Source organism: Mytilus edulis, chromosome 1, assembly GCF_963676685.1.
Source record: "Mytilus edulis chromosome 1, xbMytEdul2.2, whole genome shotgun sequence".
NCBI lineage: Eukaryota > Metazoa > Mollusca > Bivalvia > Mytilida > Mytilidae > Mytilus > Mytilus edulis.
Window position 1 is genome coordinate 65,347,698 of NC_092344.1, and position 13,540 is coordinate 65,361,237.

General features: G+C 33.8%; 1 protein-coding gene across 1 annotated transcript in view; it reads left to right on the forward strand.

Moving 5' to 3' along the window:
* Positions 1-13,540, forward strand: part of LOC139486990 (uncharacterized) — a 112,382-nt gene that overhangs the window by 72,926 nt on the left and 25,916 nt on the right. The window contains exons 9-10 of the mRNA XM_071272022.1: positions 3,999-4,181; positions 6,997-7,176. Coding sequence (XP_071128123.1) covers positions 3,999-4,181; positions 6,997-7,176 — 363 coding nt within the window. The remainder of the gene's footprint in view (positions 1-3,998; positions 4,182-6,996; positions 7,177-13,540) is intronic.

Below are 13,540 nucleotides of genomic sequence, written 5' to 3' on the forward strand. Positions count from 1 at the left end.
GGGACAAATAGTTGGAACCCCCTTTATTCTGGTTTAGGAACCCAATTGTAAAAATGGCTGTATCTGACCCTGCATTGGTTAGCAGTGGCGGATCCAGAAATTTTCATAAGGGGGGGGGGGGGGGCTGGGGCACTGACTGCCATAAGAGCTCCAATGATTTCCTGAATTATCAACCAAATTATTCCCTCAAACGGGATGTCCGTACACCCCCTCCCCTCTCCTTTTAATGCACCACTGGCTATGGATAGATCTTAAAACTTTCCGATTTACAAGTGTAACAAATTCTGAGAAAATTTGCCTTAAATATTTAGAATAAAACTAAATAATGGAAAATTTAACCGATGCCGCTCATACACACACGCATACAGAAAACAAGGTTTTGCATGCATGCAGTCTTCATCTTTCTTTCTTTTCATTCTGTTTTTTTTTTTACTTAAGAATTGAATGCTCTTTTTTGTAAATTTATTGGGGTGTAAAAGCGTTGACCGAAGTACATTTTGTATGAAGCGCGGAAGCGCTTCATACTTAAAATGTGCGCACGGTCAACGCTTTTACAACCCTATAAAGTTACAAAAAAAAGCATTCAATACTTATAATTACATTTTTACCTATAGGATCATGAAAACACGCCTTTTATCAAGTTTTTATTTCATTTACCTGTGCACTTTATTGTGGGACCTCGTGTCATCATGAATGAGAAGTTTTATTGAGTGACACAACTGCTTAAGGAATAACACATGATGTGCAGTTAGCCAATCAGAATAACGTATTGTAATGAAACATACATCTAATGTAATTATTAACGGTTACAATTGATACCACGAGGTGTACTTAACAGATTAACGTAATAAGTTATGTGTGTAAAATGCACGTACAGAGCAAACAAAAGAAAATAATAGCATGAAGTCCATGCGTTTAAAAACTGAGTACTCTTCGGTATAGATAACAACGACATTGAGAAATAATGGTATGATGAAATTATATATCTACCCTCTGTTATCACTTGATTTGTTTATTATACGTGAATTTAAGAAAACTACGATGATTGTTAATATTCAGCGAATTATTAGTATTTTATTACTGATATTATTATTTAATCAATTAGATTTTATCTATGCTATAAATGTTCTGCAAAAAAAATTATTCTTTCAAATGATTTTAACTATTTCTGAAAATTTAAGGTAGCATTATAGGTACCTTAGACTTAAGTTAATTCTTAGGCGTTTTCTTAGAAACGTCGCACGCTACTGGTGTTACTTTGGTAAAATCACGGACGACACATTCATCTTATTAATTTTTAAACATAAATATTGATATTATAAAGTGTTGTATATCATTTTAAAGCTTTTAAACTCTTCTTTCAGATTATTGCAATTTTGTATATGTAACAGACCATTTTCATTAATTAAAACTAAAGCTTAACATCTTTTATCTAAGAAAAAAACAATTAATCCTTTCTTAGGAAAAAAATCAATCCTCTAAAATTTATTGTAAAAAGCCATCTGAACAACATGCATTCCAACGTTTTTATTTTGGCTTTTGTCTTTGAGTGTGTAACGTTAGGTGACACCAGTATCGTGCGACGTTTCTTAGTATAAGGGGTTTTATGCATAACACTTAAGTTTTATGGGCGTGACTTAAAACAACTAAGATTTTACTAAGGAAATACTTAGTTTAAGATTTTTTATGCATGCCACTTAGATAAAAAGGGCGGAGTTTCCTTAACTTAAGTGTTTACTAAGGAAAATCTTAACTTAAGTAGCTTTATGCATATGGGCCATGGACAACAAAGAGAAAAGAGGGATTCGAACAGAAACCGACATATGGTTAAAAGGAAGTAAATAAAGATGACTGGCGCCACCTAGATTTTACATCCAAGATAATAGGTAGAAGTAACTTTATTTTCTGCTGCCTTGGTAATTAGAAATTAAAATTGAAATAGTGAGAAATGGGTGTTGGCCATTGATGTAGAAATAGCGAGAAATTTAGAGAAAACTCTCTAAGACAAGCAACATTTTCTGTGCCAAATTAAGCAAGGGGTGTTCTTCATTCATACTATTTCGAAAATTCCGGAACCGTTGAGTACCCTTAAAAAATGCCATTTTGCTATCAAAATAGCTGCGGCACCATATGTGTTTGACCATTGCAATTACACCCAAAGGTGTTGATAACTCAGAATTTGAATTTTTTTTCAATGGATCTTTGATAGTAAAACGACAGGACCAAATAAGGCTACCATTGTCGCCTATGTAAATAATTACTTCCTTGTAACCTAAAATCTACTTCTAACTTGACTCTTCAACTCATTGATCTAAACCTCCCGGCTACCAACTTATACTATACGATTGTCTATTTTGTATATATAAAGGAACACGCCCTGTGTGCCCGTTGTACCGATGTGTATCATATGTTCATTTATATATATATATAAGATATCTGAAATGCATTGGTAGTCGAGAGGTTTTGTTGATGTGTTGATGTCAGTAACACTTAACATATTTCAAGGAGGGGTTTGATTCCCAGTGAAGGCATATAAAAACTAAAAAGATAAAGGTAAATTTTTAAACTAATTCCATTAGTGAACAGAAATCAGTAAACAAGTCAATTCAAACTTAATGAAATTATGCGCACAAAAGAAACAATTGAATATAATTTGGTGAGTCATTTCAGCGACAGATTTAGGAAGCGTTGGTTCAATAATAAACCACCACGGTAAATGAAAGGCTGACGTAACGCAATGGTTTGTTTATATGTCAACAAGTCAGACAAGATAAAATGAAAAATACTGTGAATACTTCTAATCGGAGTGGGAGTAGTTTCTTCGACAAGGCGAGCTTTGCGATTCACAATAGTCGCTCTCAGAAGTACATCGACCTTTAAAAAATAGCTTTTCTTTTAAAGTTCCCTTTGGTCATAACGCTGCTAACGTGTTTAAGTCGTAATGCATACCTTGGTTTCAAATGATTAGGTTTAAACGTTCCTGATGAAGATAAATTTTAAAAAGTCCGTCAGCCCCACGAATTTATCACTGTTATTTGCATTATGTCGTTGACAGGACAATTTATAAAACCGATTATAGTTCCATATTGGTATTTGTTTTCGAATCTACGACATAAATAAAACGTAATAAAATTTTAGCTTGATATCTATGATATAACTTTTTGTTGGTGACCTATTGCAAGACAAATTCTTTCATCACCCAACATGCACTCATTTCTTATAGGAGTCCACATTTTTCGCTTTTCGTCTAGGTTGATCAACTTTCAAGAACTCATGAACATGTACATGATCTCATTTGTTCTGTTTTCGACCTGCACATGCATAACATATGTCTGGCAAACAACAGGCAGTCTTTGGCAACTGACACTGTGGTCATATTTCACTTTTTGTTAGCTCAACTAGCCCAAAGTTTTAGTGAGTGCTAGTGCTATTACTTATTGTCCCTTTTCCGTCGTCGTTGTTGTCTTCCGGTTACTTTTACAAATATCTTCTCCTCCGAAACTACTGGTCCCAATATCTATTGTTTCTGCCTATTATCTCAAAAAGTGTACTATATATTTGTTTAGGGGCCAGTTGAAGGACGCCTCCGGGTGTGGGAATTTCTCGCTACATTGAAGACCTGTTGGTGACCTTCTGCTGTTGTTTTTTTCTATGGTCGGGTTGTTGTCTCTTTGGCACATTCCCCATTTCCATTCTCAATTTTAGGTAAAGAGAAACTGTACAAAATTGTTCGACAAGAAAATATCTACAAAAATGCGGTATAGCAGAGTTCGTCAATTGACTCCTAACATGAGTTATTGCTCTGAAAAGACTATATTACCAATGTTTGTGTATTTTTGTCTATTATCTTTAAAACTATAACGAAAAGAAAGAAATCTAAGTATAAATATATGTACACGCGACAAAATATTTTGAAAAACTCTAGAAAATTAAATGTTCATGACACATTCCCTATTTCCATTCTCAATTTTATTCTTTATTGTTTATTTCAATTACAGATGTAACATGTCTACAACCAAACGATCACAGGAATGCTAATTTGGCACCATTGAAAGACTGGTATAACCACCAAGCAGACGTTACATTCTATTGCAAAATAGGATATAATAATGTATCAGGGTCATCAGTTAGACAATGCCAGGAGGACAAAACATGGAGTGGAGAACCATATCTTTGTGACCGTAAGTACATTCTCGTATCTCGAGCTAGTGCATCCCTTTCAGAGTACCTGAGTTCACACAGTTCTTTATTTATTTATTTTGTTGCTCAATCTTGAGTTTTCTTTGAATACATTTTCAATAATGTTCAAATCGGGTGATTGTGCTGGCAAACTCATATTGTTTAGGTTTGTCCTCGCTATGTAAGCTTTGGTCGAACGGGCCATAAGCACCGGCGCAATGTCATCCTGGAAAAGGTAGTCATTTGCAGTCTAACAATAACGGGCCAAAAAATATCGTCCAGAATGCTGATATACTTGTCTGCATTTATGTATCCCTCTACCTTCGTAAGTGTCCCTAAACCTTGATAGAAGATACATCCCCACACCATAGCACTGATTTTCGGTCATTTTTAGCTCACCTGGCCTAAAAGGCCATGTGAGCTTTTCTCATCACTTGGCGTCCGTCGACGTCGTCGTCGTCGTTAACAATTTTTCAAACATCTTCTCCTCTGAAACTACTGAATGGATTTGAATGAAACTTAGCATGATTGTTCCTTAGAGTATCCTGCACAAAGTGTGTGCTTCGATTTTTGATCCGTCAAAAAACATGGCCGCCGTTACTTAAAATAGAACATAGGGGTCAAATGCAGTTTTTGGCTTGTATCTCAAAAACTAAAGCATTTAGAGCAAATCTGACGGGGTAAAAATGTTCATTAGGTCAAGATCTATCAGCCCTGAAATTTTCAGATGAATCAAACAAACCATTGTTGGGTTGCTGCCACTTAATTGGTAATTTTAAGGAAATTTTGCAGTTTTTGGTCATTATCTTGAATATTATTATAGATAAAGATAAACTGTAAACAGCAAAAATGATCAGCAAAGTAAGATCTACAAATAAGTTAATATGACCAAAATTGTCAATTGAACCCTTAAGGGGTTATTGTCCTTTAATGACAATTTTTCACAATTTGTTCATCATATTTGCTAACTTTAAAAAAATCTTCTCCTCTGAAACTGCTGAATGGATTTGGATGAAACTTAGCATGATTGTTCCTTAGATTATCCTGCACAAAGTGTGTGCTTCGATTTTTGATCCGTCAAAAAACATGGCCACCGTTACTTAAAATAGAACATAGGGGTCAAATGCAGTTTTTGGCTTATATCTCAAAAACGAAAGCATTTAGAGCAAATCTGACATGGGGTAAAAATGTTCATTAGGTCAAGATCTATCAGCCCTGAAATTTTCAGATGAATCAAACAAACCATTGTTGGGTTGCTGCCACTTAATTGGTAATTTTAAGGAAATTTTGCAGTTTTTGGTCATTATCTTGAATATTATTATAGATACAGATAAACTGTTAATAGCAAAAATGTTAAGCAAAGTAAGATCTACAAATAAGTCAATTTGACCAAAATTGTCAATTGACCTCTTAAGGAGTTATTGCCCTTTAAAGACTTTTTTCACAATTTGTTCATCATGTTGACTTACTTTTAAAAATCTTCTCCTTTGAAACTGCTGTATCAATTTCAGCCAAACTTAGGCTAAATGAGTTTTAGAGTTTCAGAGTATCTAGTGTAAATTTTATATTTCATTTCCTTGTATGTCAAGAAACATAGCTCCTATGGCTAAAATAGAACATAGGAGAAAATGATTTTTTTTTTTGCTTTTGAAGAAAATAGGACGATTCAAAGAACATTTAAATAAATTGAAAAGCCAAAATAATCATTGATATGAGATTAAACCAAAAAAATTCAGGTGAGCGATTCAGGCTCTTGAGAGCCTCTTGTTACTTTGCACTAAGTCCTGTCTCCAACCTTCCCCTCGCTTCTTCCACATATACACGCGACTGTCCTGTCCGACACACACTTGAGACTCATGACTGAATATAACCTTACTCCACTGGTATTGAGTTGTCCACCACCTCTTTTCCCTACACCATGAAAGACGTTTTTTCCTATTGTAAAATTTGATAACAACTTTCTTTCTGTACACTCCACGAGAAAATCCATGATCACTCAAACGTCGTCGTACAGTACGTTTAGACACTTGACCATCCCTTTGTTGTTCATTAAACTTTGCAGTTATGCAAGCAAGCGGTGTTCTCCGATCTTGTTTTACATTTTTTTTCTAGCTGCCGGTAGTCCCCGTCCGACATGGCTCAAGGCCTCCCTGATCTAGGACCTTTCTCTATTGCCCCAGCGTCTTGAAATCTTCTGATAAGCCAGATATTGTAGACCTAGGCTGTTGTAATATTCTTCCAATGTCAGATATTTTTTCTCCGTTTCTAAACAAATCTACGGCTACTCTTTTAAGGTACGGTGACAATTCTTTCCCTCTCCTGCCCATGGCTTCTACACATGAAAACAATAACAAACGTGCATTTGACAACAATATGACGTATATTGTCACGTTACAAAAACTCCTTTTCATAACTAGAAATGCGGACTTTCCCTTGTTGTTAATAAAAGATCGATAAACTTGGCGTTTAATGTCAAGTCATTATGTTTTGGGAATTTCGGCCGCCATATTTGACGAATACTTTTGGCCACCCTCTTTACATTGATAAAATCAATTATTTGTTAATACTCTATTAACTTTAAGGTTTTTAAAGGAACACTTATACAAAAAAAAAAAAAGCTTTTGATGACTTGTTTGCATGCTACCTTGAAGAATGATAACAAAATATGAATTATAATTATAATATGTGCTTCTTCTAGGATACAGGTTTCTATGATCGTGAACAAAGTGATATCAAAAAAGATAAATTTTTAAAACACAAAAAAACTGTATGCATGTATATACTTTAAAATTCCTATTTTATATATTTTATATATAGCTGTATCCTGTGGTGAACCAGATAATGGAACGTTTTCCATGATAGTTGGTATTTACGGAATCGTATATTTGAATTCTGTAAATTATGAATGCATCACCGGACACGGTCATCTATCTGGAGATATCGTTCGGAACTGTCAGCAGAACGGATCATGGAGTGGAAGCCCATTAGTATGTGAAAGTGAGTTGTTTTACTTACATACTAAGTTTCTAATAATAGTCTTTTATTCAAAAGCAGTTCAGCTTATAGCATACACATATAATAGCATCAGTGATTTATTATAAGAATGACAACAAATAATGCAAATAATGAAATATGAGCATTATATTATGAATAATGAATCTCATCAGTTAAAAAAAGGTTTTCACTTAGATTGTTAAGCTCTTCGGTGTTATAAACAGACATTAATTGTATAAATTTAAAATCGACTTTTATATAACTGTTCCGGACCATATGAGTATTTGGACCATACGCGTATGGTCATGACCATATGGGTATATACTCATATGGTCCGACCATACGCGTATGGTCGGACCATACGCGTATGGTCGGGGTAATTAACACTCTGTTACAGTTTACTTTTAATACTTCTAAACTCTTCATATGGTATGACCGTTCATTCAAAAGACGCTATCATATAGGTAATTTTATCGTTATATTATAATAAAAAGATAAGCTAAATAAAAATAAGAAGTTTCACATTGTTAATTTTACTTAATTGTCAAATTTAAAGTAAACACATTTTATACCGATGGTCATTACCGATGGTCATAACCGATTTGTTATTACGAGTAAATGGCAATATGTCGACTAAAAAATTAAATTCCAAAAATTTCTTAATGAACTGTTACATAAGAAGTCACTGGAAAGTAGCATACTATTAGTTTATTTAAGTTGTGTTGTGAAGATGGTGTATTGCAGTCAACCATTTTACGATATTTGAGATCTAGAGCTTCTTAAAAACACTGTAGACATCAGAATTGCCAAAGACCTCGGTATCACTGTACGCAGCTGCAAAAAAGGCTTGTTTTTCACTCGCAAACAAAATGTGTAAATGAAAAAGATCGTGCACAAAACTTGCAAATGCAAAAAAGCTATGATACCGTGTGGAAGTGAATGTCATCCAAGCCTACATGCACTATTATTATACCTTACATATATTTTAAACAATTCTATTGGGTGAAACGTTATCACGTGACATGGAATAATTCAGTTGTTTTTCATTCAATTGCAAGGAAGGACGAATAACCCTAAAAATTTGCACCAGCGGTGAATAACCCTATTATTCACCGGTGAATAACCTTTTCAGTTTGTTGATTTGTACTTGAGTTACCTCCCATGAAAATGACGTCACAGACGTAAATAAACAAAATGGCAGCGTTCACGTTACACGCAGATGGCAGTTAGGTCCGCTGCTGTATGCCCTGAGGTAATCGGTGCCCTCAGGTAATCGTGGCAATAGTTCCCATATGCGTAGTAATAATATGATCTAAAAATAGAATAAACTAAAAATACATCATTGTGCTTTCTATTTCGACTGACAGTATATGTGCGAAAAATAGGAGAAAACAGGAACACATACAATGTTTTACAATAAGTTACGACAAATAATTCACGAAAAAAATCCAAATATTTGGTTAATTTGTCATCATTGCAACGTGAACAGATATTTATTAAGGGAAACGTAAATGACTTAAAATAATTAAAAAGAAAACACTTTTTGAATGGCGATTTAAACTTTTATAATAATAGTTGTCAAAAACTGGTTTCATAGAGATTGATGTAAATAAATGTATACAATTATTTAAACTGACTATTAAAGAATAAAAGTTATCCACACATGCCTATGGCAGCAAACATTTGATTTCAGAAAAGGGGGGGGGGGGGGTCTATGGATTTTTTTTGCTTCGGCGAAAGACAATATTTTTTGGAGACAGGTCGAACACATTTTTTTCTTTCAATTCAATTTTAGCATTACATATAGTGGCAGCTGAGTGTGAAACAAACGATTTTTTTTTCTCAGGGTCAAAAACAAATTATTTGTTTCTCAAACAATTAGAAACAAACTTTAAAAAAAAACATAGACCCCCCCCCCTGAAAATGAAATGATTGCTGCCTAAGTTTCGTGAATGTCCTGTTGAAACTTAGACTATCATTGTGTTTGGTAATATATGACACATACATATGGACAGATTACGCATATATTGATTTTGGTTACTTCTTTTAAAGTAACATAAGTAGAAAATGATAACATTTAATAGATAGGTTATAAAAATCAGTCCATCTTGTCCGACTGCATGAGGGGCAGTGGCGAATCCATCCATTTTTAAAAAAGTTCCCAATCCAGGACACAAGGAGGGGGTTCCAACTATATGTTCCCATTCAAATGCATTGATCTCCAAAAAAAGGGTTCATATCCCCAGAACACCCCATGACCCGCCACTGAGCTGTTACAAAAAATATCGCTATAAACTGTCACGGCATTATTTGAATTTAAGTGTAATGCATGCATCTTGCACTGTAAGATTAGCATTAACACTAATGCAAAATTTTTAAATAATTACCACTTTCGTTGGTTTTTTCTTATCTTTGTTTGAAATGTATTTTATTTAAAGCTTCTTTGTGTACCATTCTATGTTTATTCGAAAGGGGTAGTAGATATATATATATATATATAAAATTTGCGAAAGCAAATTTACAGATCTAACATTGTTGGGTTGATGTTTAGACGAGTTGTATATATTTATACAACTCGTTGATGTTTAGACGAGTTGTATATATATATACAAATCGTCTAAACATCAACCCAACAATGTTAGATCTGTAAATTTGCTTTCGCAAATTTTTGGTTCTTCCCTCGCCGGGATTCGAACCCATGCTATATATGCAATTAAAATAGAAGAACCTAGATAACGATATTTATGCGTTCAATAATGATACATATAAAAAGGAAGCTGTGGTATAAATCCCAATGAGACAACTGTCCACAAAAGGACACAGAAATTAACAACTGTAGGTCACCGTACGGCCTTCAACAATGAGCAAAGTCCATACCGCATTGTCATCTATAAAAGGTTCAGAAATAACAATGAAAAACAATTCAAACGAGAAAACTAACGGCCTTAATTATATAAAACAAATGAACAAAAACAAATATGTAGCACATACTAGTAAACAAACGACAACCACTGAATTACAGGCTCCTGACTTGGGGCAGGCACATACGTTTTTTTCCATAAAAGTTGTACAAACAATCGATATGTGAAAAGTATTCCATCAATTATATCAAAGTATAAATAATCATAAATCTTTATCATTTAAGCAAAGCATACATTCGCGTATCAAAAATAAACTAACAGAACTAGCCAAGGAATTTGTTTTTGTCCCGGCTGATAAAGCTGCTAATAATATCATTATTGTTTGACGTAAATTTTATATAGAGGTTCTGCAAAAGGAAATCACGAATTCACCAACATTCCAACTGACTTCATTTTCAGAAAACGACATCTGTAACAAACATAAACTTTTAGCTACTTCTTTACAAGCAGAACCAAACACAATGAAAGTCCCAACTATGTACTGGCTTCCGAAGCTGCACAAAAAACCTTACAAATATATATATATATATAAAATTTGCGAAAGCAAATTTACAGATCTAACATTGTTGGGTTGATGTTTAGACGAGTTGTATATATTTATACAACTCGTTGATGTTTAGACGAGTTGTATATATATATACAAATCGTCTAAACATCAACCCAACAATGTTAGATCTGTAAATTTGCTTTCGCAAATTTTTGGTTCTTCCCTCGCCGGGATTCGAACCCATGCTATATATGCAATTAAAATAGAAGAACCTAGATAACGATATTTATGCGTTCAATAATGATACATATAAAAAGGAAGCTGTGGTATAAATCCCAATGAGACAACTGTCCACAAAAGGACACAGAAATTAACAACTGTAGGTCACCGTACGGCCTTCAACAATGAGCAAAGTCCATACCGCATTGTCATCTATAAAAGGTTCAGAAATAACAATGAAAAACAATTCAAACGAGAAAACTAACGGCCTTAATTATATAAAACAAATGAACAAAAACAAATATGTAGCACATACTAGTAAACAAACGACAACCACTGAATTACAGGCTCCTGACTTGGGGCAGGCACATACGTTTTTTTCCATAAAAGTTGTACAAACAATCGATATGTGAAAAGTATTCCATCAATTATATCAAAGTATAAATAATCATAAATCTTTATCATTTAAGCAAAGCATACATTCGCGTATCAAAAATAAACTAACAGAACTAGCCAAGGAATTTGTTTTTGTCCCGGCTGATAAAGCTGCTAATAATATCATTATTGTTTGACGTAAATTTTATATAGAGGTTCTGCAAAAGGAAATCACGAATTCACCAACATTCCAACTGACTTCATTTTCAGAAAACGACATCTGTAACAAACATAAACTTTTAGCTACTTCTTTACAAGCAGAACCAAACACAATGAAAGTCCCAACTATGTACTGGCTTCCGAAGCTGCACAAAAAACCTTACAAATATAGATTTATTTCATCTTCCAGCCATTGTTCAACTACTAAATTGTCTGTTTTACTTACTAGTACACTTGGTACAATAAAAAACCTGATAATAAATTGTTCAAATAAGGCCTTTGAAAATAGTGGAATTAATTACTTTTGGAGTGTCAAAAACTCGTTGGAAGTACTTGATAAATTGCATGCATATATTGGTGATTTTGAATCTGTTCAAAGTTTTGATTTTTCCACCCTATATACCACTTTGCCTCATATGCTTATTAAGAAAAAATTCACATCCCTAATTAACTGGGCATTTAAAAAGTCGGAATGCGAGTACATATGTTCAAACTCTTTTAGATCATTTTTTAGTAGCAATAAACAAAAGAACTATGTCAATTGGACATGCTTTGATACTATTTATGCACTTGAATTTTTACTTGATAACATTTTTGTTCGCTTTGGAGATTCCGTATATCGTCAAGTTATTGGAATTCCAATGGGGACTAACTGTGCACCACTTATTGCGGACCTGTTTTTGTATTGTTATGAGTTACAATTTATGACTAAAATTAGCAAAGACCCATCAAAACAACATTTGATACAAAAATTTAACAATACTTTTAGATATTTGGATGATATATTGGCTCTAAATAATGACGACTTCAGTATGTATACTAAAGAAATTTATCCTGTAGAACTTACTTTAAATAAAGCTAATGATAACAATGACCACTGCCCTTTCCTCGATCTTGATATCTATATCATAAACGGGAAGCTTAATACAAAAATTTATGATAAAAGAGATGATTTTTCATTTCCTATTGTTAATTATCCATTTTTAGATGGTGACGTTCCCTTGTCACCATCTTATGGTGTTTATATATCTCAACTTGTACGATTCGCTCGTGTATGTAACAATGTATTAGATTTTAGCGAGAGAAATTTATGTATTACTGAAAAATTATTACACCAGGGTTTTCGATATCACAAACTGGTCAAAACATTTACTAAATTTTATCACCGGTATAAGGAAATAATTCGTAAATATAACTCAACATGCAGACATCTTATACGTTCAGGTATTTCACATCCAAAATTTTATGGAAATATTCTTTATAAAGCACAAAAATGTCAGTATTCTCCTCAGAAACTAACAAAACCTTTAAATAGACTTATTAAAAGGGGATATAGTTACGATACTGTTGTCAGGTCATTAAAGATTGCATATTTTGGCTTTAACATTGATTCACTGATAGGGTCTTTGCATCGGAACTAAACACATTTATTTCTTTTAAAAACAGTTGTTGGCATGACACGGGTTATGTTCTTCTCATATATTTTATGATAGTATGATACTAAACCCCTAACGGGAGGGATTGTACCTGATATTCATATGATGAAGACATAATCTTTCAATCAGTTTAATTGAGGTCTGGAGCTGGCATGTCAGTTAACTGCTAGTAGTCTGTTGTTATTTATGTATTATTGTCATTTTATTTATTTTCTTTTGTTACATCTTTTGACATCAGACTCGGACTTCTCTTTAACTGAATTTTAATGTGCGTATTGTTATTGTTTTACTTTTCTACATTGGCTAGAGGTATAGGGGGAGGGTTGAGATCTCATAAACATGTTTAACCCCGCCGCAATTTTGCGCCTGTCCCAAGTCAGGAGCCTCTGGCCTTTGTTAGTCTTGTATGATTTTAAATTTTAGTTTCTTGTGTATAATTCGGAGTTGAGTATGACGTCCATTATCACTGTACTATTATGCATATTTTAGGGGCCAGCTGAAGGACACCTACGGGAACGGGAATTCTCGCTACATTGAAGACCCATTGGTTGCCTTCGGCTGTTGTTTGCTCTATGGTCGGGTGGTTGTCGCTTTGACATATTCACCATTTCCTTTCTCAATTTTATTTATAGATCCGTATTTTACTCGATTGGCTTTAAAATAGTTAATCATATATGACACTAACATATGGACAGATTACGCATATATTG